At 42.4% G+C, this 24,884-nt stretch overlaps 1 protein-coding gene across 7 annotated transcripts in view; it reads right to left on the bottom strand.

The window, feature by feature from the left end:
• LOC139371190 (ankyrin repeat and SAM domain-containing protein 1A-like) overlaps positions 1-12,640 on the bottom strand; it is a 32,254-nt gene extending 19,614 nt beyond the window's left edge. Inside the window, exons 1-4 of one of the 7 annotated variants that reach the window (XM_071111363.1) lie at positions 12,345-12,640; positions 11,173-11,625; positions 6,216-6,282; positions 149-264 (exon numbers count right to left, since the gene is read on the bottom strand). In XM_071111363.1, the coding sequence (XP_070967464.1) occupies positions 149-264; positions 6,216-6,282; positions 11,173-11,463 (474 nt within the window). In that variant the 5' untranslated portion in view covers positions 11,464-11,625; positions 12,345-12,640. Of the gene's footprint in view, positions 1-148; positions 357-6,215; positions 6,283-11,172; positions 11,852-12,344 lie in introns of those variants that run through there. The other 6 variants (XM_071111360.1, XM_071111359.1, XM_071111364.1 and 3 more) reach the window with 6 other exon arrangements.
• Between the last annotated feature and the right edge of the window lie 12,244 nt (positions 12,641-24,884).

The following is a 24,884-nucleotide window of genomic DNA, read 5'->3' on the forward strand; positions in this document are numbered from 1 at the left end:
GAACAGAAACTGAAATAGAAGAGGGGGAGATGGAAAGGAGGGAGAAAGGGAGATGGAAAAGGAGGGAGAAAAGGAGATGGGAAAAGGAGGGAGAAAAGGAGATGGAATGAGATGAATAGTGTAAAAGATCTTAGAAACGTTGACTCACCATGTAGCGTAGGTCGTCAAAGCCATTAAGCAGCAGCTTGCTCTCATACTGCGGCAGCCCCACATGCTCCAGCCACTCTCCCACAGGCTGGTCCAGGGTTTTGCTGCAGGCCCCATCTGCCGAGAGAGGGAAGCGCTTCAGCAGGGAGAAGCCGTTCAGCCGGTAGCAGCGGCACTCCGAGGACGAGACATGACATTGCCACATCATCCTCGGCCAGCACAGCCGAGTGCAGGAGCACCAGCAGGGCAGAGGAGACAGGGTCCAGGTTGGGGGAGGGCGGCTCCCACAGGGCAGGAGGGGGCCCGGCTATTCTTACACTGGAGATATAGTGGTGGAACCTGCCCACCGTGGTATACTGTACACCCACTGTTGTTACAGTGAGTGTCAATGTCAGGCAAGGATGGAGGTAGAGGTGGATATGTAGATCTTTTTAATACTGATCACCACTTTCAATTAATTGAGCCAATCTGGCATCTTCTATCAAAATGTTTTGCTAATTACTGACATGGAAATTGCCAATGCCTCAAAATGTTTCATTTCCAGCACACTGTAATACGGAGCACTAAACAAAATAATTTTCCAGACCACACAAAGATGATACAGTATTACTGGATATCATATTCCACATGCTGTCTTTAAACCTGGTTAAACCAGCATCAGCATCATCCTTTTTGAGATAATATTCCACAAGGGTATGGTAAACCACAGTAAGTTACAGCTCCTCTTTGTAGCATTTGGTCACCTCTGTCTCTGTCCCATGGCTTTAATGGACAACCTGTCTGAGAGCTCTGACTGTAGAACCGTGATAAGGTAAGGCTATTCGTGTAATCTGGATTATGGGATTCTCTCTAGGATTTTGGTTTTACTCCACAAACAGAATGAGAGTCCAATCTCATACACCAAAATTCAGGTTTCTCCTTTGGCTTCCGACTGTTGATGAATCAGAATCCAATCACTAGCCGCTTGATAAAGCTCCAGCCGCCGGCATGCCTGCTAGCCCGAGGCTCTATGTCCTTGGTGTTCCCAGTGATCCTGGTGGAAAACCTGATGCTTCCCAACATATAGACTCCCCTCTGGAGGCTGGCTCATTCAGAGAACGTTCTTATCATATCTCACACCAGTAAATCCAAGCTCAGCTCTAACAGAGTGCAGGTGAGCCTCTTGACTCTTGGCTGAGATCTCCACAGGACCACCTTGGTTCAGCCAGCCTCTTCCCTGTGCGATAAGCCCCCTCCACCCCACCTGGTTCTCCCCCACCGTGGGTACAGCTAGCTCCTGTGCTCAGGGCAGAGGTTTGCTGCATCCCCTGTCTGATGCATGCACTGTCACAAAGCAGCTGCTCTCGGCTCACACGCTCCCCTCACCGCTTCCCTCACAGGACATAACGTCCTGATGCTGGATACTCACGAGTCCAGAAAGCAGCCTCAACCGCGTCCTTCCCGCATCCACAACAGGCAGTCTTGATGCTCATCCCCCTTCCCATTCAGACAAATCCCTCAAGCTTTCTCTCTCTTCTGCTCTCTTTCTGGCTCTTTACCTCATTCCCTTATTCACATAGTCTCTAAGTCCACTGCAGGGCTGCCGTATGCTGCCTGATGGAGAAGGGTACTGCTCCACGTATCAGCTCTTCGTTCCTCCCCCTATCTCTCTCTGCCTCACACTCTTACTATATAAATCCCCCTCCCTTTCCCTCTACCTCATAGCCTCTCTCTCACTCCCTCTACCTCAGTCTCTCTCTCTCTCCCTCTCCTCCAGTCTCTCTCTCCCTCTACCCCAGTCTCTCTCTCCCTCTACCTCACAGTCTCTCTCTCTCTTCCCACCATCTGCACTGATTAGAATTGCACAGAGGCACTCTGATCTTGCTAGTGCTGAAAAGACACCACCGTCAGAGGCAGGGAACAAGCACTAGGAGCCTCAAAATCACAGACGGGATGGGATGACTAGAATATGAAAAAATATGTATGTTTCTCCCCTTCTACATGGGCAGTGATTTCAAAGCTCGGCTTCCCATTGCTTTACAAGGGACATTAAAATAAAGAAAATGTTCAAGCTTATTCACAGCTGTCCTTAATTCATTTACATCTCACTGTGATGATTGTGCGAGTGGGGCAGCACTGACTCAAGTCAGTGCAAATCTCTCTCACGCACACGCACACACACACGCACACACGCACACACACACACACACACACACACAGTGTTTAATGGACTGTCTCTCATAACGACTCTCAAGTCCCTTTCATTGGATACCCCCCGTGCTACAAGATGACAGGAGAAACATTACACTCTTAGAAAAAAAGGTACTATCTAGAACCATAGAGGGTTCATCTGCTGGTTCCAGGTAGAACCCTTTTGGTTCCATGTAGAACATTTTCCTATGGGGACAGCTGAAGAACTCTTTGGGAACCCTTTTTTTCTAAGAGTGTAACTCCTTTTGTTACGTCAGCACATATCACAAACTATTTTAGAATACAACAGTTGATGCGTGAAGCTTACAGATAACTGCAGGAATCAAATGTGTGAAATGCAACAGGATAATACAAATGGGCACACAGACTTCTATTGAAATAAAACCAAATAGGCATTTGCACCCACCTATGCAAGACTGCTTACTGCGTCCATCACTGGTGTTATCTGGATACAGCTACAGGCACAGAGTAATTATGCAGGCTTTCAGTCTGCCTGTGAACGCCTCACTCATCCCATCCTCAGCCAGCTGGCCAGAGGAGGAGAAGTCATGGTTACAGAGGCAAAGTGAGGAGAGATCGATTTGAGCTCCTGCCGTAATTGGCCGGCTGTAACGAAGTTGCTCTACCTTAATGAAGGTAAAGGTCAGGTCTTTGTGACCACGCATCCGAGATAAGCTCAAGAGCTAACACTCATAATTCATAATCAAGAACAGACAGCCCTTCTATTAGACATGCTTTGGGATAGAGAGATAAAGGATGAATGCACTCACTACTGTAAGTCGCTCTGGATAAGAACGTCTGCTAAATGACAAAAAATAATAATCATGTGAAAAGGAAAAGGAAGACAAATGAAGCAGACAGATAAGAGATGCACATAAAAAGATGAATAGTGAAGATGAGGACATGTGGGGGAGATAAGATGGTAATATAGAAATGGGAAAGATTGGAGCAGACTCATTACGTTTCACTCAGACCCCTCCCTCTTCCCCCAGAGCTTTACCGATGGCAGCTTATTTAATATATCACTCAAAAAAGCCTGTTAAAGATACCAGCTATCCCCACCCAATTACAGCCATTAATTTAGGACGACATCAGCTCCCAGGGACCAGCAGGGCCTAATTACTGAGTGATTGTTACTGTTAGGGGGAACTGGGTTACTACCTCAGCCCACTAAACGAGTCTTCACGTCCAGTTTGGGCTAGTGAGCTTCCGAAGGGACCGAGAGAGGTACCTAGGTCTAAACTTGGCTCGGGGAAATATTTACGGAGAGTTAATGGCTCTGCTAGCTAGATAAAGCACTGCCTCTTTATCAATGTGAGAGTAGCACTAGCTCTGTCAACACATCCACAATGGCAACACTACCGAAAGGAACCGCAAAGCTAAATTAATTCACAGGAACGGAAGACGGACACTATATCTTTGAACGTCAGAGGAGTGGCAAACACATACTGAGCTGCAGGATGCCTCCTGTGTGTTGTTAGGAGAGCTCCCTCTCCCTCCCTGCTCGCTGTTTAAGTTAATTTACTCAATGCTCCAGTAACAGACAATTGAAGCACTTTCAAACCACAATTGCAAACAGCACATCGTTTAAGCATTCAATAGGCAGAGACAAAATGGCACAGCAGTCACAAAAAATATTATAGTTTAGGTTTAATTAGCACAGGTCATCCCTAGGAAATAGTATCTATGGAGAAAGAGGGATGAGAGGAATAGGAGGGAGAGAGAGGGATGAAAGGGTTGGGGGATAATATAGCTCCTTTACAATGGTGGAATAATGTAGGGGAGAATAGTGACCATTTGACTTCCCTCTCCCACACTCACTCTCTTTCCCTCTCTTGATATCTTCATCCGGAAGGACACTTTCATTTTGTATCATTTCATTTTGTAGGAGAATACAATACCCTCATTATGCCTTTACCAAGAGGGCAAGTCAGTCAATGCATTTTGGCTAAACGTAGGGCAGCAGGTAGCCTAGCGGTTAGAGCATTGGGAAAGTAACCGAAAAGGTCGCTGGTTCAAATACCCGAGCTGACAAGGTGAAAGATCTGTCGATGTGCCCTTGAGCATGGCACTTAACCCTACTTTGCTCCAGAGGTGCCGTACTACTACAGCTGACCCTGTAAAACAACACATTTCACAGCACCTATTTGGTTTATGTGACATTAAAACATATTTTGTTGAATTTTTTTTTTAATCTCCTCTCTATGTCAAATGACAGAGTAACAAGCAATCAGGTACAATCAGGTGATAAAATCAGCACAGCTATGAATCAGCTGAATGTGGGAGAGGCTCCTGCTGAGTCCTCTTTATGAAAAACTCAAAGTACTGAAACAGTATAGAAGCACCGTCTACATCAACAAACACATCAATTACCATACTTTCCAGCCACATTACGTAGAGTACAATAACATCAGCTATAAAAAGAATAGTAAATGAGTGGTAGATGAAATTGGAATAAGAAAAATATATACCTTCAGCTGAAGGAGAGGAAACCACAGTGAGTTTCATTAGTGAGTTTCATGACAGTGGTTATGACTAATCATAATATTCAATTATGCATCAAGGACCATATATGGACGTTATGACGGTGGCTTGTTCAGTGTAATGGACACACATTGTCAGAGGCTATATGATGTCATGATGAAAAAGACCCTAGCACAGTCAGCCTGCAGTGTGGAACTATTACTGTAAATTAATAATACGTATAAATAATACACATTACAACATTAAGCCAAAAGAGTGTCATTATCAATATGAGGTTGACCAAAAATCCTCATTGCACAATGACCATAATCCACTAAGGTAAATAGCTTTGTGGAATCACATTATAGAAAAGTTTCTAAGGGACATTTAGAGATCCAGTGTACCAAGTTGAGAATGTAATCTAAATAAACTGAGCATTTGTTAGTTGGCTTCTCACTGAGAGCCACCTGAAGGATAGACTCGATGAATCAGAGAATAGATTCAGCCTCTATTGAGACACAGCACAGGAAAAATGATAGTCACGTGAAGTTTGAATTTGATTTCTCTTAAAGTGGAAATACACTTCACACCACAAAACCCCATACAGATGACACAAGTTTCACGCAAAACAAATTACATCTTGAATTGTTATGATTTATGGGAAAAACAAATCTTCATATCTTTTATGTCTTATAATATGGTTGTTGGCTTCTAATGAGCCTGTACATCATAGAAACAGTCTGCCTCTAACAAATCTGGTTAACCCTTTACCAGTGGTGTAAATTACTTAATTAAACTACTTAAGTCGTTTTTTGGGATATTTGTACTTTACTTTGCTATACATATTTTTGACAACTTTCACTTCACTACATTCCTAAAGAAAATAATGTACTTTTTACTCCATACATTTTCCCTGAACACCAAAAGTATAGGTTACATTTTGAATGCTTGGCAGGTCAGGAAAATGATCCAATTCACTCACTTATCAAGAGAATATCACTGGTCATCCCTACTGCCTCTGATCTGGTGGAATCACTAAACACATGCTTAATTTGTAAATGATGTATGCATGTTGTAGTGTGCCCCTGGTTATAAATCAAAAGAAAATTGTGCCATCTGGTTGGATTAATATAAGCAATTTTAAAATATTTTTTTGATACTTAAGTATATTTTTGCGATTACACTTAATTTTGATACATGTGGTATATTTAAAATCAAATAGTATTTTACTGGGTGACCTTTTACTTGGGTCATTTTCTATTACGGTATCTTTACTTTTACTCAAGTATGACAATTGGGTACTATTTCCACCACTGCCCTTTACTTTAACGCTCTGTCATATGGCCTACATAATAGAGCTGTCATAAGATGGCTTACTGTTTGTATGCAACCTTTACCTACATGTAGGTATTTACCTGTGGTGCGCTGCTGGTCATTGGATGACTCGATGCCTGCTCCAATCAGGTTCATGAGCTTCTCAATCTGTGGAAGAGGAGTGAAACATTAGGACAAACCAGATATGGTTACCCCCAGGTAATGATCATCAACATGTGCTCCTAAATCTTGTTTCTGTGTGTTTACAAACAGTATACATGGATGCTGACTAAGGAGGAGGGCAGCAATGATGGATGAAGAGTAAAACAACAACGTGGTGGGTAGTGTTTTATTGGTCCTTCACACAGGGTGTCAGGGTGAATTGCAATTTAAAGTGATTGAACCTTCAGTGCGCAGGGACAACCTGTAGGCCAAATTGCTTTAGATCTCTGCAAAATGACCTTTATAAGATTCAATAAGGCTCTCTGCCCCATCTCTGAATAGAAAGTGAAAACATGCAGTATACAGAGTAAAACAACAAGCCTGCGTGGAGGTTAATACAAAACAATCCAAGCACATCATGGGCCTAAAACATATGGCCTTAGAAAATAACTAATAAACATTTATCTTATGAAAGCAAAGTCAAGAAAATATTGCAGTAATATTGAACAGTTCAGCTCTGTCTGTTTGTGTGAGAACTGGTGTTGTGACATTCTCCAGTACCCTCTCCTCTTGGCAGACTGAGGTTCTGGGAGGAGAACTTCTCAGGGCAATGGAGGGAGCTTACTGTACTCTAACTGTTCAGGAGGTAGCTAATGCCATAATGCAGTGCTATCCAGTGATTTAGCCAGCATATTCTACTGTTATAAAAGCCTGCAAAGCTGAATCCGCTTTCACAAGTGACACTGGAGACATAGAAAGGGTTATTTGACATACGATTTAGTGTTTGAGAAGCTCTATGCACTTTGCTAGTGGCATCAACACTCAGAAAAAGCCTTGATTCATTTAGAAGCCAGACACGTGGGAAGCATGGCAGCTCCCTCCAGCAATACAGACCTCACATATTCCACATTGAATTAACCCAGTTACATTCTATATCACACACGTACCATCAACACATTGCCCATATGCCATAGTGCACCTTATCTCGTCCCAAAAGCAGTTGTTTGAGGAATTCCATCTCATTACAATTAAAGAGCTAGAACATGCTGGGACTCTTGCAGCCTGAGAGTAATACAATTAAGGCTACACAACTGTTCCACATCATCACTCTTGCCAGATGTACAGGACATCAGGCGAGAACAAATCTGTGGAAAATCTGTACAAAAATCTAGTCAGTGTAGCTATCATAACGCATCACATAATATATGATTTTACAAAGTGAATTTGTGACCCCTTAAGGGGTCTGATATAGACTTTCCAGTAAGCTCTTGAGTGGCAAGCCCTTGATTAGTGCAAAAATGGATTGGAATAATCAGATATAGAGACCACATAGAAATAAATGATAACACAGTTATGAAGTGAAGGGCCTGTTGGTGGACTCTGTTAAATCAATTGTGTTCCTCTTAAAGTGACCACGCTGCAATCAGTTGGGATCTATATGCTAATCCTCTTAGTGGGCCATTCAATATCTGCTGATGATGCCATGCTGCTGTCACACTGCTCTGTTACCACCAAGGAGCCAGGGAGAAGACCTATGGAAGCTGCTTAAATGTAAATGTGTTAGTTATACGCCCATCTATGTAGATCATGATGAATCACTGTCAGCTATATGCTTTGTGTGGGATCAACGTGGTCTCAGGGAAATTCGTATTATCCTGTGACGTTTATAGATTGCGTTATGAATGGAACAGCATTTGTTGTCACGCCCTGACCATAGAGAGCCATTGTTTCTCTATGGTATAGTAGGTCAGGGTGTGAATAGGGGGTGATCTAGTATTTCTATGTCTATGTTGTGTTCTAGTTTATTTTCTATGTTGGTGTTTTGTATGATTCCCAATTAAAGGCAGCTGGTAATCGTTGTCTCTAATTGGGGATCATATTTAAGTTGTTATTTTTCTCACCTGTGTTTGTAGGATCTTGTTTATGCTTTGTTGCCTGTTAGCACTTCATTGACTTCACGTTTCGTTCTTTGTGTTTTTGTGCGTTTCACTAAATAAATATGTGGAAACCATATCACGCTTCACCTTGATCTGATGATTCTAACAACGAACGTGACATATGTACATATCATACGGATTATAGGACGTATTGTATCATACTTATTACACTGTATGTCCCCCAGATGCGCATACATTTTGCTGTATGTTGTTTTTGCTGGATGTCTAGTCCGCATTTACTTGACACACATATACTTCACAAAGCTGTAGAAAGGCTTGCAGCATGGGGAAGGTTGTTTTCGCTGTCTCTGGGTTCCCTACCTTGTTTGACCAAAGCGCCAGTTGCTACCGGGACCTCCATGTTAAACATGGAGGTCAAACTGGCGAGAGCTTTCCGAGCTAGAGGTTAGCTGATGACCGTTAGCTGGCTAGTTAGCTGGCTAGTTTATGTTGGAGAGATTCCAGTAATAGAGGCAAAGAAAAATACTTTAGAGAAAAAGCAGGTCCACACCACATTGGGTGAGGCGGGTTGCAGGAGAGTATTTTGAAGTGAGGGTTTAGAAAAATATAAAAAGATATGCGAAGAAAAATATATAAAAATATATACCTGGGACACGACAAGATGAAGGACAAATACGTCTGACTGCTACGCCATCTTGGAACTTCACTATGTCAGAGATGTCAGAGGTGGGCTAATTTGTATGGATGCTTGTTTCACCTGGTTCAATGCTGAACTACCCGTTGGCTCTATCGGCTAGATGATGAGTACAGAATTTAAATCAATAGATTTTTTATGTTTAACCAAGCAGGTTTGCTCACATTCCCGCACCATAATGACAGCCTGCTCTGTGTCAATTTGATGCAGTGGGCGGGATGGGGACATCAGGCGGGAAAGCGACATGGCCTTCGTGTTTCGCTGGGTGAGATATTTTTTGTCAAAATAGATCTTATAAATAGATGTTCTCTCTGCCCTAGCTAGCCACATAAATTATGAACTGAGTTAGACCAGCATATGTGCTGAACATGTTAGTCCTCTTTCCCAGCTAAAATGATTTTCAGCCAGGGCCCCAATAGACTGCAGCAATGTTAACACGATGAGAGAAATGGACGAGAGCATGCCACAACAGACTCCGAGACACACACATACACACACACCACCCACTACAACCACAATCATCTCTCCAATATAAAAAAGGGTCATTTGGGTCACTAAAGAAAGGAGATATTCAAAGCGTCTCTAATGGCTAGAGGTATCAATGTATGCATCTGTAACATGTCTGGTTTAGACAGATGTGTCTTTCGAGAATTTAACAGATGTAAAGCGGTTGATCAGTTGTCATCATACATGTAATTAGCATACTGTATGCCAAAATGTCCTCACTATAACGCTTATATCAAATCAAATCAATGGGACAAGCATAATCAGGGTGAGATAATAACAAGGAATTACAACTATAAATTACTTCAGACAATTGTGGACAGAAATAAATGCCCAGCTGAGAATTTCAAGCTCTAACTGCTGGACATGCTGTAGTCTAAATCTGAGTGTGTCTAAGGGCTGAGAGCAAACCAATCTCAACAGGAATATGGCCTCCTCTGCAATTACTCCAACATATTGCAGTATGCAGTGTGTGTGTGTGTGTGTCACACCTGGCTTCCTCTCCTCCTAAGTGTATGTAATGTAGGCACTAGCTCTGGACTGTCCGAGAGGGACGGAACATCGTTGATCTCCTTATGAGTAAGTCTGAGTAAGTCTTTGCCCTTGCATCCTCTCCCCCCACCCTGCCCCAAATGACACTAGAAAAGAAACAGACACACGGGGGCAGCTGCAAAACAGGATGCCCTTAAGAACAGAACAGGACACCCCTCCCAGCGTGGCCTGAGTAAACAGTCCTGTCAGAGAGCAGAGAAAAGAGGGAAGAGCAGAGAGGGGGCCAGGGCACCAGACAGTCCTGTCAAAGAGGGGAGAGCAGAGAGTGGGACAGGGCAGCAGACAGTTATGTCAAATAGGGGAGAGCAGAGAGGGGGCCAGGAAACCAGACAATCCTGTCAAAGAGGGGAGAGTAGAGAGGGGGCCAGGGCACCAGACAATCCTGTCAAAGAGGGGAGAGCAGAGAGGGGGCCAGGGCACCAGACAATCCTTTCAAAGAGGGGAGAGTAGAGAGGGGGCCAGGGCACCAGACAATCCTGTCAAAGAGGGGAGAGCAAAGAGGGGGCCAGGGCACCAGACAATCCTGTCAAAGAGGGGAGAGTAGAGAGGGGGCCAGGGCACCAGACAATCCTGTCAAAGGGGGGAGAGCAGAGAGGGGGCCAGTGCACCAGGCAGTTCTGTCAAAGAGGGGAGAGCAGAGAGGAGGCCAGGCCCACAAAGTCCTGTCAGGGAGCAGATGGGAGAGCAGAGAGGGGGCCAGGGAACTACATAGTCCTGTCAGAGAGCAGGATGGGATGAACCAGAAAATAAAATAATTTCTATCTAGACTAGAGTTCAAAACAGTACAGCGTCAGACCAGGATTGAAGTAAGTTTTGAGGCTGGGGTTGTGGCATGCATTAGCCTACTGGAAAGCAGGGGAAACGGGGGAACAGAAGAGACGTCAAGCCATGCGCGGGTTGACCCATAGTAAGCAGTCTGACTGTATTAGGAGTGACAGCCCAAGCCCAATTAGCCTTGTGTGCCAGGGCTGCTATGGGGTATCGGTGGGAGTGATCAGGCCACTCATGCATTCAGCACTTGCCTGCAGGCATTCTGCAGTAAAAGTCAGCGCCACTACTGCTCCTTACCTCCTGTCTATTACTGTTCTTCCTTCCTCTCTTTATCACTCTTTATCACTCATTACAACTCCCCTCCTCTCCACTCTGCCCCTAAAGGAATTAAAAGCTTTATTTGAAGCCTGACTATGCATTAACTCTCCCAGTGCCAATCCCTGCCTATCACCCCACCCAGAGAACCCAGAGAATTACCTCATCCCACTCGGAGGCGAAGGAGGGCGATCTCTCCATCTGTTTGTTCCCAGAACTGCAGTTAGCCACAGACTCACAGCAGCTGTTCAGACCCCCATCCTCCTCACCCAGGGGAGACACCAACAGGTCTGAGTCCGACTTGGAGAGGCTCCGGGTCAACTTCAGGTCCACCGGAGGCTTCAGCCTGACTGGAGGGACAGCCACAGCCCCTGTCGACTCCCTGGCCTCAGCCTTGGCAGTGTGGACCACCGTGGCATAGATGGGATCAGCATCCAGGAGGGAGGCTGACATTACTGTGGAGCTGCTTGTGTGGCAGTGTTAGGATCCTAGCCTCCCTGTACCCAGGCCTCAGGCAGCAGTCTCTCTTCTTATACCAATGGTCAGTGCAGAGAGGGCTGTAAAAACACTGGAGGATCCAGCAGTCTCAGTCTGTACAGAGCTTCCTGTTGAATTCTGAGGAAAAGCCAGAGAGAAGGGGTGATGTAAGAAACAGTGAGGCAGGAAATATCTCTGTCGTGACACTGATAAGAATCCGCCTACTAAATAATTTATGTTTAAAACATATTAAATCTATTCCGTTTGGTGAAACGGAGCGTGTAAGAGAGAGGATTGCTGCGTGTGTCCATAGCTCAGATACAATCATCAGGGTCCACCCACTAGTTGTATCCGGCTGCCCTCCCCTTAGTGACTGCTGCCACCAAGTTTTTTATGCTTTCCTTCCCCTCTCTTCACGTCTCTCTCTTGCTTTTTCTCGCTCTCGCTCTCTTCCTCCTCTTTCTCTTTCAGCCTTCTCTTTTATTCTTGAGCAACATTCTATATTTCAAATGGTTGAATTTCAAACCAGACTGCCTAGATAGAAAGACTATTCCCAACTAGATGAAGGAATGAAACAGACACCAGTGTAGTCAAAAGGAAAATTAAGAAATGAATGTGATACACAACACACACAAACATACACACGCAAACTATCCCAGTAAGGCACAATAATAGAATCAGATTCTGAATATTTCAAAGGAGTCTAGCTGCTTTATACAGTTTTAAAAATAATGCCCTGTGCTTGCTTTTCAAAAATGAATCTAACACAGCAACAGTTAGTTGCAACAGCTGCTTTCAGGAACTGTAATAGCCTTAACAACGTCATGTGAAATCCCCATTGATCAGTTTTACCATACCTGCACACTTTGTCTTTGTCTGTCTGTGTTCGGAGAAGAGCTGCCGTCCTGTTCCTCATCTGTCCTCTGACTCCCTATCAGAGGACCAAGTCTGTCCTCTGACTCCCTATCGGAGGACCAAGTTTGTCCCGTCCCGTGGTGGGGATCTGAGGCCTGGCCTTATTAAGACTGACAGCTAGGGTAATCAGGTTACTGACGCAGTGGGTGCCTGCCTATTCAGAGGGAGGGCTGCCTGCGAGGATTCCTCCACCACGCTCTGTGTGCTGTACCACTGGGTCTTGGATAAGCCCCTGAATGAATTCAAGTATATTTTCTGGTCAAGATATTTGCTCCATTAGGCATTTGAAGTTGACTGCCAGGCATTTCAATGGTTAAAATGGGTGAAGAGACTTGATGGCTTGACGAGAATGCAGAACGGATCCCACACACTCTCATATACTGAGCAGTCTATTCATCAGGGGTTGATTCTGACAAAAGGCTCTCTTGTAAGGCATCCTTAACCTTCCGCAGCACCCGCTGTCATGCACTGTGTACCCGTGCCCTTAGTCAGCCAAGTCCCTGGCCCGCCCACCTCTTCCCTTTGGGTAGTACTGGTATGTACAAGACACAAGGGATAACATCATAGCCAGGGCGAGAGAGAGAGTGAGACAGAGAGAGAGAGAGAGAGAGAGAGAGCACACTGCTCAGAAATGATGACAAAAAACTGAGGTGAAATAACCAAATTATTCGTAACTATTTAGTTCATTTTGAAAGGTTCTGGGCGTTGAATAAATGTTTACAGAGAGGTAATGATGCCTTAATGGTATATTAGAGAAACTAAAAGAAGAAGGAAATATGTATGCTCCTTCATCTGGCTGCAGAGCTCCAGGGCAGAGAGAATGACTCATGAACACGGTCCTCCAACCAACCAAGCGAAGCACAGCCAGCAAACACAGCAGCACAGTGTAGTAAACACACGCAACACAAGCACCTCTCTGTGTTTCAGGGTGTTGTATGCTCTCTGACTCACAACTACATTTGAGATTTTAGGGTTCTTAGGCATTTGGTCTCTGAGGTACTTTGCACCCATGTATCCCAAGGCCCTCAATTGACATTTTCATAACACTGCAGGATTCCAGAAACACTCTGTTGTTCCATTACTTCTCTCCTGCTTGAAATCATTACTTATCTTTGTAAACCTGGTGCTTTACATCATCTCGACAAGCCCCAGATGACCTGCATTCATTCTATGAAGTGAAAGGGGGCCCATTGTGTTATAAAGATAATCAGCCATAGATGTTATTGCCTTCTGTGAAGCAAGCTGTTTAGCTCGAATACAAATCTTAGAACCAAGCGAACTCATACTAGTGAAAATGGGGAAAACAGGAAAAACACTGCCTAAGGCCTACCTCTCAGAGACACCTTGTATAAAATGAAACCACACTTTCTCTGTGTCTGATGATTGTTTTAACCCCATTTCATTGCAGTATATTAGAGGGTTATTATGCCTGTAAACTAAGGATGAGAAGTCCATCCTTTAGAATCACGAGAGAACTCCATTAGCTATGTCTTACTAGGGATTTGGAGAATTTGCCTGGGCCATGACACTGACTCTCAGCCTCTTAGAACTTAGAAGCTCTTACAAAGTCAACCTGTCACATGTACTGTATCTCAGCACTCTCGTTTATAGCCCGGAATGTGGTGCAATTGAAAAGACATGTTGGACTGTGAACCAGTAATTCAATTACAATCTGTGAGAGTTATGTAGGCTTACAGTTACTGTTTGAACTGAAACACACATTTTCAATAATGTTAAATTATTTATACCAGTTAAATGTAAGTAAATGTAATCGAAAATGTAGTCTACGTAATCCCCAAAAGTATGTATTTATCACGAGACGGCCATGAACAATAGCTAGTAATTCTGTATACTCCAAGAAAGGTTAAATACTCAACTTTATGGTAAAAATAGTTATACATTTCTGAGGTGTAGTCACTTTTGAGCTCAAGTACACAGTACAAATATGAAAATATGAAATATTTTATATGATGTATATCCTATTCAACAAAACTGTATGAATGAGGCTTTAAATAACGTATATGCATTCTGAATATAGTATTATCAAATGATAAAATGACTAACTATAAGATTTCACCTTCCTTATAACTGTAAAATGCATATGGTGTCCACAGATCGATTTATAAGTGAAAATGTTGGTCGGAACCGGTACCAGAAGCATGCAGGGACTTTACATCCAAGAGGCTTAACAGTGTAAGGAAAAGAGTAAGCCTATCGTCCATCTGTAAAAAATATAATAATCTACAACTCAGACATCCACAAAACATAAAAGATCATGGTAGTCTGCGGTCAGCACAGATACAAAACAAAAGACATCAACCAGCTCAGAGAGCTCATTCAAGATGGAAAGGCAGTCCTGTAAGAGGCTTATAACTGTCACAGTGGAGCTGACCTCCCAGCAGAGGAATATGAAGGAGAGCACGCATGTCTGAGTGAAAACCCAGCACTGAATATCTATTAGTGTACTTTCATCCCAGAGGAGAGACGAGAGACGACAACCTAACAGACCGAGACTGTAGTGTACACCATGCCACCAATGTTTTTCCTCAATCAACAGGGGCTTGGTCATCTCTGGATAACGTGAATATGTTCAAAAACAAACAAGATGAACTGTGGAAGAGACATACAGTACTAGAGGAAATGACATCCAATGCAAAGGTAGATACACATCTTGACTATTGGTTTATTTCCCCTTCCAGTCTTAAGAACTTGATAGAGATACTTTTTAAGTGGCTTAGCTGGACAGGTATTGGAAGCAATGTCTTTAATTCAAATGGTACAGTAAAGCAAGATGGCCCATCACACTGGCATGTCTGGAAACTACACTAAATACTGTATTATCGCAGTAGACAATAAGAGTCATAGCAATTACAGTATTTAGTCACACTAGCTACTTAGATTTTTATACAACTTGGGATCATATACACCAGTTATTGCTTCTGGCCAAATGCCGATGTAGAGTTAGCAAGCAGCTCCTAAAGTAACTATCAAAGCACACCATGGCACCATACCATAATTTGGTTGCAAAAAGGGAATGAGAAGAGGAAATATGCTATGTGAATACATGACTGTGACTGTGTTTGTATGCATGTATGTATGTATGTGTATGTGTATGTGTGTGTATGTGTATGTGTATGTGTGTGTGCGTGCGTGCGTGCGTGCGTGCGTGCGTGCGTGCGTGCGTGCGTGCGTGTGTGTGTGTGTGTGTGTGTGTGTGTGTGTGTGTGTGTGTGTGTGTGTGTGTGTGTGTAAGAGCCAGCAAAGAAGAGGGTTTCCTGTGCAAGTTAATGCTTGATTTGGTGAAAACAACACTCGGCACAGTTCCATGTTTGTGGATTTCCAATTAGGAGCCAGTGATGACAATGATCAGTAAGACATTAAACATATTCAAATTTTTATTGCCCTTGGCACAGATTTTGAAGAACAACACCAAAAAAAGTAATCATGCAAACAGTAAAAAGTATTCTCTTTGTTGTTCTGTCAAATGCTCATGCTCTGATCTTTAAAAAAAAACGTACCCGTTTGAAACTGCCTATTTCTTAGCCCCAGAAACTAGAATATGCATATGATTGTCAGATTAGGATAGAAAACACTCAAAAGTTTCCAAAACTGTAAAAATATTGTCTGTGAGTATAACAGAACTGATATTGCAGGTGAAAACCTGAGGAAAATCAGGAAGTGCCTCTTATTTTGAAACCTCTCTGTTCCTATAATGCCAATCCTCCATTTAAAGGGATATAAACCAGATTCCTTTCTCTATGGCTTCCCTAAGGTGTCAACAGTCTTTAGACATACAGTGCCTTGCGAAAGTATTCGGCCCCCTTGAACTTTGCAACCTTTTGCCACATTTCAGGCTTCAAACATAAAGATATAAAACTGTATTTGTTTGTGAAGAATCAACAACAAGTGGGACACAATCATGAAGTGGAACAACATTTACTGGATATTTCAAACGTTTTTAACAAATCAAAAACTGAAAAATTGGGCGTGCAAAATTATTCAGCCCCCTTAAGTTAATACTTTGTAGCGCCACCTTTTGCTGCGATTACAGCTGTAAGTCGCTTGGGGTATGTCTCTATCAGTTTTGCACATCGAGAGACTGACGTTTTTTCCCATTCCTCCTTGCAAAACAGCTCGAGCTCAGTGAGGTTGGATGGAGAGCATTTGTGAACAGCAGTTTTCAGTTCTTTCCACAGATTCAGGTCTGGACTTTGACTTGGCCATTCTAACACCTGGATATGTTTATTTTGAACCATTCCATTGTAGATTTTGCTTTATGTTTTGGATCATTGTCTTGTTGGAAGACAAATCTCCGTCCCAGTCTCAGGTCTTTTGCAGACTCCATCAGGTTTTCTTCCAGAATGGTCCTGTATTTGGCTCCATCCATCTTCCCATCAATTTTAACCATCTTCCCTGTCCCTGCTGAAGAAAAGCAGGCCCAAACCATGATGCTGCCACCACCATGTTTGACAGTGGTGATGGTGTGTTCAGGGTGATGAGCTGTGTTGCTTTTACGCCAAACATAACGTTTTGCATTGTTGCCAAAAAGTTCAATTTTGGTTTCATCTGACCAGAGCACCTTCTTCCACATGTTTGGTGTGTCTCCCAGGTGGCTTGTGGCAAACTTTAAACAACACTTTTTATGGATATCTTTAAGAAATGGCTTTCTTCTTGCCACTCTTCCATAAAGGCCAGATTTGTGCAATATACGACTGATTGTTGTCCTATGGACAGAGTCTCCCACCTCAGCTGTAGATATCTGCAGTTCATCCAGAGTGATCATGGGCCTCTTGGCTGCATCTCTGATCAGTCTTCTCCTTGTATGAGCTGAAAGTTTAGAGGGACGGCCAGGTCTTGGTAGATTTGCAGTGATCTGATACTCCTTCCATTTCAAGATTATCGCTTGCACACTGCTCCTTGGGATGTTTAAAGCTTGGGAAATCTTTTTGTATCCAAATCCGGCTTTAAACTTCTTCACAACAGTATCTCGGACCTGCCTGGTGTGTTCCTTGTTCTTCATGATGCTCTCTGTGCTTTTAACGGACCTCTGAGACTATCACAGTGCAGGTGCATTTATACGGAGACTTGATTACACACAGGTGGATTGTATTTATCATCATTAGTCATTTAGGTCAACATTGGATCATTCAGAGATCCTCACTGAACTTCTGGAGAGAGTTTGCTGCACTGAAAGTAAAGGGGCTGAATAATTTTGCACGCCCAATTTTTCAGTTTTTGATTTGTTAAAAAAGTTTGAAATATCCAATAAATGTCGTTCCACTTCATGATTGTGTCCCACTTGTTGTTGATTCTTCACAAAAAAATACAGTTTTATATCTTTATGTTTGAAGCCTGAAATGTGGCAAAAGGTCGCAAAGTTCAAGGGGGCCGAATACTTTCGCAAGGCACTGTAGGGTCAGGCTTTTATTTTGAAAAATTAGCTTGAAAGATCACATTGCGTAAGTGGATAGGTGGGGGCTTTCAGAATGAGTTTTGTGCTACAGAGTAAAGCGGCCATTGTTTCTCCCGGTGTTATTGAAAAACCTACACACCCGGTTGATCTATTATCTAATATATATTTTAAAAACAACCTGAGGATTGATTATAAAAAACGTTTGACATGTTTCTGTGGACATTATGGATATTATTTGGAATTTTCGTCTGCATTGTGGTGACCACTCTTTCCTGTGGATTTCTGAACATAACGCGACAAACAAACAGAGGTATTTTGGGTATAAAAATAATCTTTATGGAACAAAAGGAACATTTGTTGTGTAACTGGGAGTCTCGTGAGTGAAAACATCCGAAGATCATCAAAGGTAAACGATTAATTTGATTGCTTTTCTGATTTTCGTGACCTAGCTTAATGCTTAATGCTTAGTGTACATAATGTTTTGTTATGCTATCGATACATTTACACAAACGCTTGGATTGATTTCTCTGTAAAGCATAATTTCAAAATCTGAGATGACAGGTGGATTAACAAAAGGCTAAGCTGTGTTTTGCAATATTGCACTTTCATGAATATGAATATTTTTTAGTAATATTATTTGACTGTGGCGTTATGCTATTCAGCGGTTGCTGACGAAAATGATCCCGCTAACGGGATGGGTAGCGTCAAGAAGTTAAGCATGTCCCAGTTTAGATCACCTAACAGTACTAACTCTGAAGATGGATGGGGGGGCGATCAATTCACATATGGTGTCCAGGGCACAGCTGGGGGCTGAAGGGGGTCTATAACAAGCGGCAACGGTGAGAGACTTGTTTCTGGAAAGGTGGATTTTTAAAGGAATAAAATAGAATGGTTTGGGCACAGACCTGGATAGTGTGACAGAACTCTGCAGGCTATCTCTGCAGTAGATTGCAACTCCGCCCCCTTTGGCAGTTCTGTCTTGTCGGAAAATGTTGTAGTTGGGGATGGAAATTTCAGGATTTTTGGTGGCCTTCCTAAGCCAGGATTCAGACACGGCTAGGACATCCGGGTTAGCGGAGTGTGCTAAAGCAGTGAATAAAATAAACTTAGAGAGGCGGCTTCTAATGTTAACATGCATGAAACCAAGCCTTTTACGGTTACAGAAGTCAACAAATGATAGCGACTGGGGAATGGGAGTGATGCTGGGGGCTGCAGGGCCTGGGTTAACCTCTACATTTTCAGAGGAACAGAGGAGGAGTAGGATAAGGGTACGGCTAAAGGCTATACAGTGCCTTGCGAAAGTATTCGGCCCCCTTGAACTTTGCGACCTTTTGCCACATTTCAGGCTTCAAACATAAAGATATAAAACTGTATTTTTTTGTGAAGAATCAACAACGAGTGGGACACAATCATGAAGTGGAACGACATTTATTGGATATTTCAAACTTTTTTAACAAATCAAAAACTGAAAAATTGGGCGTGCAAAATTATTCAGCCCCTTTACTTTCAGTGCAGCAAACTCTCTCCAGATGTTCAGTGAGGATCTCTGAATGATCCAATGTTGACCTAAATGACTAATGATGATAAATACAATCCACCTGTGTGTAATCAAGTCTCCGTATAAATGCACCTGCACTGTGATAGTCTCAGAGGTCCGTTAAAAGCGCAGAGAGCATCATGAAGAACAAGGAACACACCAGGCAGGTCCGAAATACTGTTGTGAAGAAGTTTAAAGCCGGATTTGGATACAAAAATATTTCCCAAGCTTTAAACATCCCAAGGAGCACTGTGCAAGCGATAATATTGAAATGGAAGGAGTATCAGACCACTGCAAATCTACCAAGACCTGGCCGTCCCTCTAAACTTTCAGCTCATACAAGGAGAAGACTGATCAGAGATGCAGCCAAGAGGCCCATGATCACTCTGGATGAACTGCAGAGATCTACAGCTGAGGTGGGAGACTCTGTCCATAGGACAACAATCAGTCGTATATTGCACAAATCTGGCCTTTATGGAAGAGTGGCAAGAAGAAAGCCATTTCTTAAAGATATCCATAAAAAGTGTTGTTTAAAGTTTGCCACAAGCCACCTGGGAGACACACCAAACATGTGGAAGAAGGTGCTTTGGTCAGATGAAACCAAAATGGGCTTTTTGGCAACAATGCAAAACGTTATGTTTGGCGTAAAAGCAACACAGCTGAACACACCATCCCCACTGTCAAACATGGTGGTGGCAGCATCATGGTTTGGGCCTGCTTTTCTTCAGCAGGGACAGGGAAGATGGTTAAAATTGATGGGAAGATGGATGGAGCCAAATACAGGACCATTCTGGAAGAAAACCTGATGGAGTCTGCAAAAGACCTGAGACTGGGACGGAGATTTGTCTTCCAACAAGACAATGATCCAAAACATAAAGCAAAATCTACAATGGAATGGTTCAAAAATAAACATATCCAGGTGTTAGAATGGCCAAGTCAAAGTCCAGACCTGAATCCAATCGAGAATCTGTGGAAAGAACTGAAAACTGCTGTTCACAAATGCTCTCCATCCAACCTCACTGAGCTCGAGCTGTTTTGCAAGGAGGAATGGGAAAAAACGTCAGTCTCTCGATGTGCAAAACTGATAGAGACATACCCCAAGCGACTTACAGCTGTAATCGCAGCAAAAGGTGGCGCTACAAAGTATTAACTTAAGGGGGCTGAATAATTTTGCACGCCCAATTTTTCAGTTTTTGAATTTGTTAAAAAAGTTTGAAATATCCAATAAATGTCGTTCCACTTCATGATTGTGTCCCACTTGTTGTTGATTCTTCACAAAAAAATACAGTTTTATATCTTTATGTTTGAAGCCTGAAATGTGGCAAAAGGTCGCAAAGTTCAAGGGGGCCGAATACTTTCGCAAGGCACTGTAAGAACTGGTTGTCTAGTGCGTTTGGAACAGAGAGTAAAAGGAGCAGATTTCTGGGCGGGGAAGAATAGATTCAAGGAATAATGAACAGACAATGATATGGTAGGATGTCAGTACAGTGGAGGTAAACCTAGGCATTGAGTGACGATGAGAGAGGTTTTGTCTCTAGAGGCACCATTTAAGCCAGGTGAGGTCACTGCATGTGTGTGGGGTGGAACAAAAGGGATAGCTAAGGCATATTGAGCAGGGAGGAGGCTCTACAGTGAAATAAGACAAACATCAGTAACCAAGATAGCAATATACATAGCATATTAACATTATGGAGAGGCATGTGTAGCCGAGTGATCATAGGGTCCAGTGAGTAGCTAGGCGAGCTGGAGACACAGCGATTCAGACCATCTTAATACCATCTTTTATTTTTATTGGCCAGTCTGAGATGTGGCCTTTTCTTTGCAACTCTGCCTAGAAGGCCAGCATCCCATAGTCACCTCTTCACTGTTGACGTTGAGACTGGTGTTTTGCGGGTACTATTTAATGAAGCTGCCAGTTGAGGACCTGTGAGGCATCTGTTTCTCAAACTAGATACTTTAATGTACTTGTCCTCTTCCTCAGTTGTGCACCAGGACCTCCCATTCCTCTTTCTATTCTGGTTAGAGCCAGTTTGCATTGTTCTTTAAAAGGAGTAGTACACAGCGGTGTATGAGATCTTCAGATTTTTGGCAATTTCTCGCATGGAATAGCCTTCATATCTCAGAACAAGAATAGACTGACGAGTTTCAGAAGAAAGTACTTTGTTTCTGGCCATTTTGAGCCTGTAATCAAACCAACAAATGCTGACGCTCCAGATACGCAACTAGTCTAAAGAAGGCCAGTTTTATTGCTTATTTAATCAGGACAACAGTTTTCAGCTGTGCTAACATAACTGCAAACAGGTTTTCTAATGATCAATTAGCCTTTTAAAATGATAAACTTGGATTAGATAACATAACGTGTCATTGGAACACAGGAATGATGGTTGCTAATAATGGGCCTCTGTTCGCCTATGTAGATATTCCATCAAAAAATCTGCTGTTTCCAGCTACAATAGTCATTTACAACATTAACAATGTCTACACTGTATTTTTGATCAATTCGATGTAATTTTAATGGACAAAAAAAATGTGATTTTCTTTCAAAAACAAGGACATTTCTAAGTGACCCCAAACTTCTGAATGGTAGTGTAAGTATTCAGACCAATTGCTATGAGACTCTAAATTGAGCTCAGGTGCATCCTGTTTCCATTGATTATCTTTGAGATGTTTCTACAACTTGATTGGACTCCACCTGTGGTAAATTCAATTGATTGGACATGATTTGTGAAGGCACACACCTGTCTAAGGTCCCACCATTGACAGTGCATGTCAGAGCAAAAACCAAGCCATGAGGTGAAAGTAATTGTCCGTAGAGCTCAGAGACAGAATTGTGTTGAGGCACAGATCTGGGGAAGGGTACCAAAACATTTCTATAGCATTGAAGGTCCCAAAGAACACAGTGGCCTCCATTATTCCTAAATGGAAGAGGTTTGAAACCACCAAGACTCTTCCTAGAGCTGGCCGCCCGGCCAAACTGAGCAATTGGGGGACAAGGGCCTTGGTCGGGGAGGTGACCAAGAACAAGATGGTCACTCTAACAGAGCTCCAGAGATCCTCTGTGGAGATGGGAGAACCTTACAGAAGGACAACCACTTCTGCAGTATTCCACCAATCAGGCCTTTATGGTAGAGTGTCCAGACAGAAGCCACTCCTCAATAAAAGGAACATGACAGCCTGCTTGGAGTTTGCCAAAAGACACCAAAAGGACTTTCAGACCATGAGAAACAAGATGCCCTGGTCTGATGAAACCAAGATTGAACGTTTTGTTCTGAATGCCAAGTGTCATGCCTAGAGGAAACCTGGCACCATCCCTACGGTGAAGCATGGTGGTGGCAGCTTCATGCTGTGGGGATGTTTTTCAGCAGCAGGGACTGGGAGACTAGTCAGGATCGGGGGAAAGATGAACTAAGCAAAGTGAAGAGTGATCCTTGATGAAAACCCGCTCCAGAGGCCTGAGGACTTCAGACTGGGGCGAAGGATCACCTTCCAAAAGGAAAACGACCCTAAGCACACATCCAAGACAACGCATTAGAGGCTACATGACAAGTCTCTGAAGGTCCTTGAGTGGGCCAGCCAGGGCCCGGACTTGAACCCCGATCAAACATCTCTGGAGTGACCTGAAAATAGCTGTGCAGCAACGCTCCCAATGCAAGCTGACAGAGCTTGAGATGATCTGCAGAGAAAAATGGGAGAAACTCCCCAAATACAGATGTGTCAAGCTTGTAGTTTCATACCCAAGAAGACTTGAGGCTGTAATCACTGCCAAAGGTGCTTCAATAAAGTACTGAGTAAATGTTCTGAATACTTATGTAAATGTGATATTTCCTTCTTTTTTTATATACATTTGCACAAAAAATCTGGTTTTGTTTTGTCATTATGGGGTAATGTGTGTAGATTGATGAGGAAAAAATGATGTCATCAATTTTAGAATAAGCCTGTAACGTAACAAAATGAGGAAAAAGTCCAGGGGTCTGAATACTTTCCGAATGCACTGTATTTGTTGTAATATTTGATCTGTAATTCTAACCAGCTTTGCATTGCTTGTTTTAGAAAAGGCAATACTTTGTACAATGTTTCAATTTCAATTAACAAAAATGAGAGGTTGTAATCTTGATAAAGGAAAAGTTTGAGGTGCAAAAGCATTAAACCTCTCACTAAAAGCTTCAGAGGGTGAGCTATTCTTACTAATCAACTGGATAATCAGTTTGGGTTTACGTACAGTTTTTGTATGACTGAAGCTTTTAGTGAGAGGTTTTATGCTTTTGCCCCTCAAACTTGTATTAGTTATATAAATTAACAAGTTTAATTCTGTCTGGCTTACCGTTCCAAATAAAGTGAAACATGTTTTGCTCATATAATTATAAAAACACGTTTTCTGAAGTAGGTAGCAACTTTAATAAATATGTAAACGGTGATATGACTAAATAATTCATCGGTGTAATTTTATCATAAATTGACAGATTTGTACCTCTCCATGGTTGCAAGATCTTGTCTATTTTTGCTAACTTTGTATTCAAATTTGTTGTTGTGAGTTCCTTTATTTATTTAGGGATATGAATACCAGGTATGCATACTTCCTCATCAAACCATTTTATTGGTAAACTACAGGGTAATGTAAATGTTGTGTAATTTAACGATCCAATATGTAACACAATACACTTATCATAGTCCAGAGAGCCTAGAGGTGATCTTCAATGAGATTGTGCAGGGGTCCAGATTGTGGATTTAAGAGAAAACTAGAATCATTGGCACTTTTGTTTTCAAGCACTGGATTTCTAACCCCTTGATATTATTGTTAGATCGGATTTTAATAGCTTTTTTTCAATGGCCATAACAAATATATATATGGAGAAGGTGGACAACCTTGTTTAACTCCTCTTGACAGTTCAATACTTTCTGATAAGTAGATTATTTACTATTTGACATATGGGGGGGGTTCTATACATAACTTCAACCCATTGTATAAGACATTCACCAAAATGAAAATAGTCCAGGCATTTATGTATCAATTATATATTATAATCCATAATCATCATTGATTAGATAGCTCTTTTATAAAAACTATTACTGAACAATTTAGAAAAGTTCAAGGTTTGGGCAGGAGTTCATTCATAAAGGACCTGTCTGTCCAAGGCTCCTCATCAATATCTGTCTCAAAGCTTCTGTCAAAAGGAAGGAAGGAAATCAATGAAATGATACAGACACTGGTGTGACATCCTCTCTCTTGCAAAGCTCTATAAAAGTAGTTTCACACATTTCGGTGAGCAAATCGCTGGTATTAAACACAATTATTCCTATGTTCAGAGGGAGATAGTTACAGATGATGAGTTTTCAATTTCACTCCAGATGGGTATGGATTGACAGAGAGTAAGAAATGTATATGCACTGCAGAACAGATGATAAATGTCGCTTAACTTAGAATAAGAATCAGTCATCTAATGGAAAGGGAAACTCAGGCAATAACTGTTTCAACGATAGTGTGTTTTTCTTGTCTTTTGATGTGGTCAATGGTAATATGACAGAGGGTTGTAA

Source organism: Oncorhynchus clarkii, chromosome 17, assembly GCF_045791955.1.
Source record: "Oncorhynchus clarkii lewisi isolate Uvic-CL-2024 chromosome 17, UVic_Ocla_1.0, whole genome shotgun sequence".
Classification (NCBI taxonomy): Eukaryota; Metazoa; Chordata; class Actinopteri; order Salmoniformes; family Salmonidae; genus Oncorhynchus; species Oncorhynchus clarkii.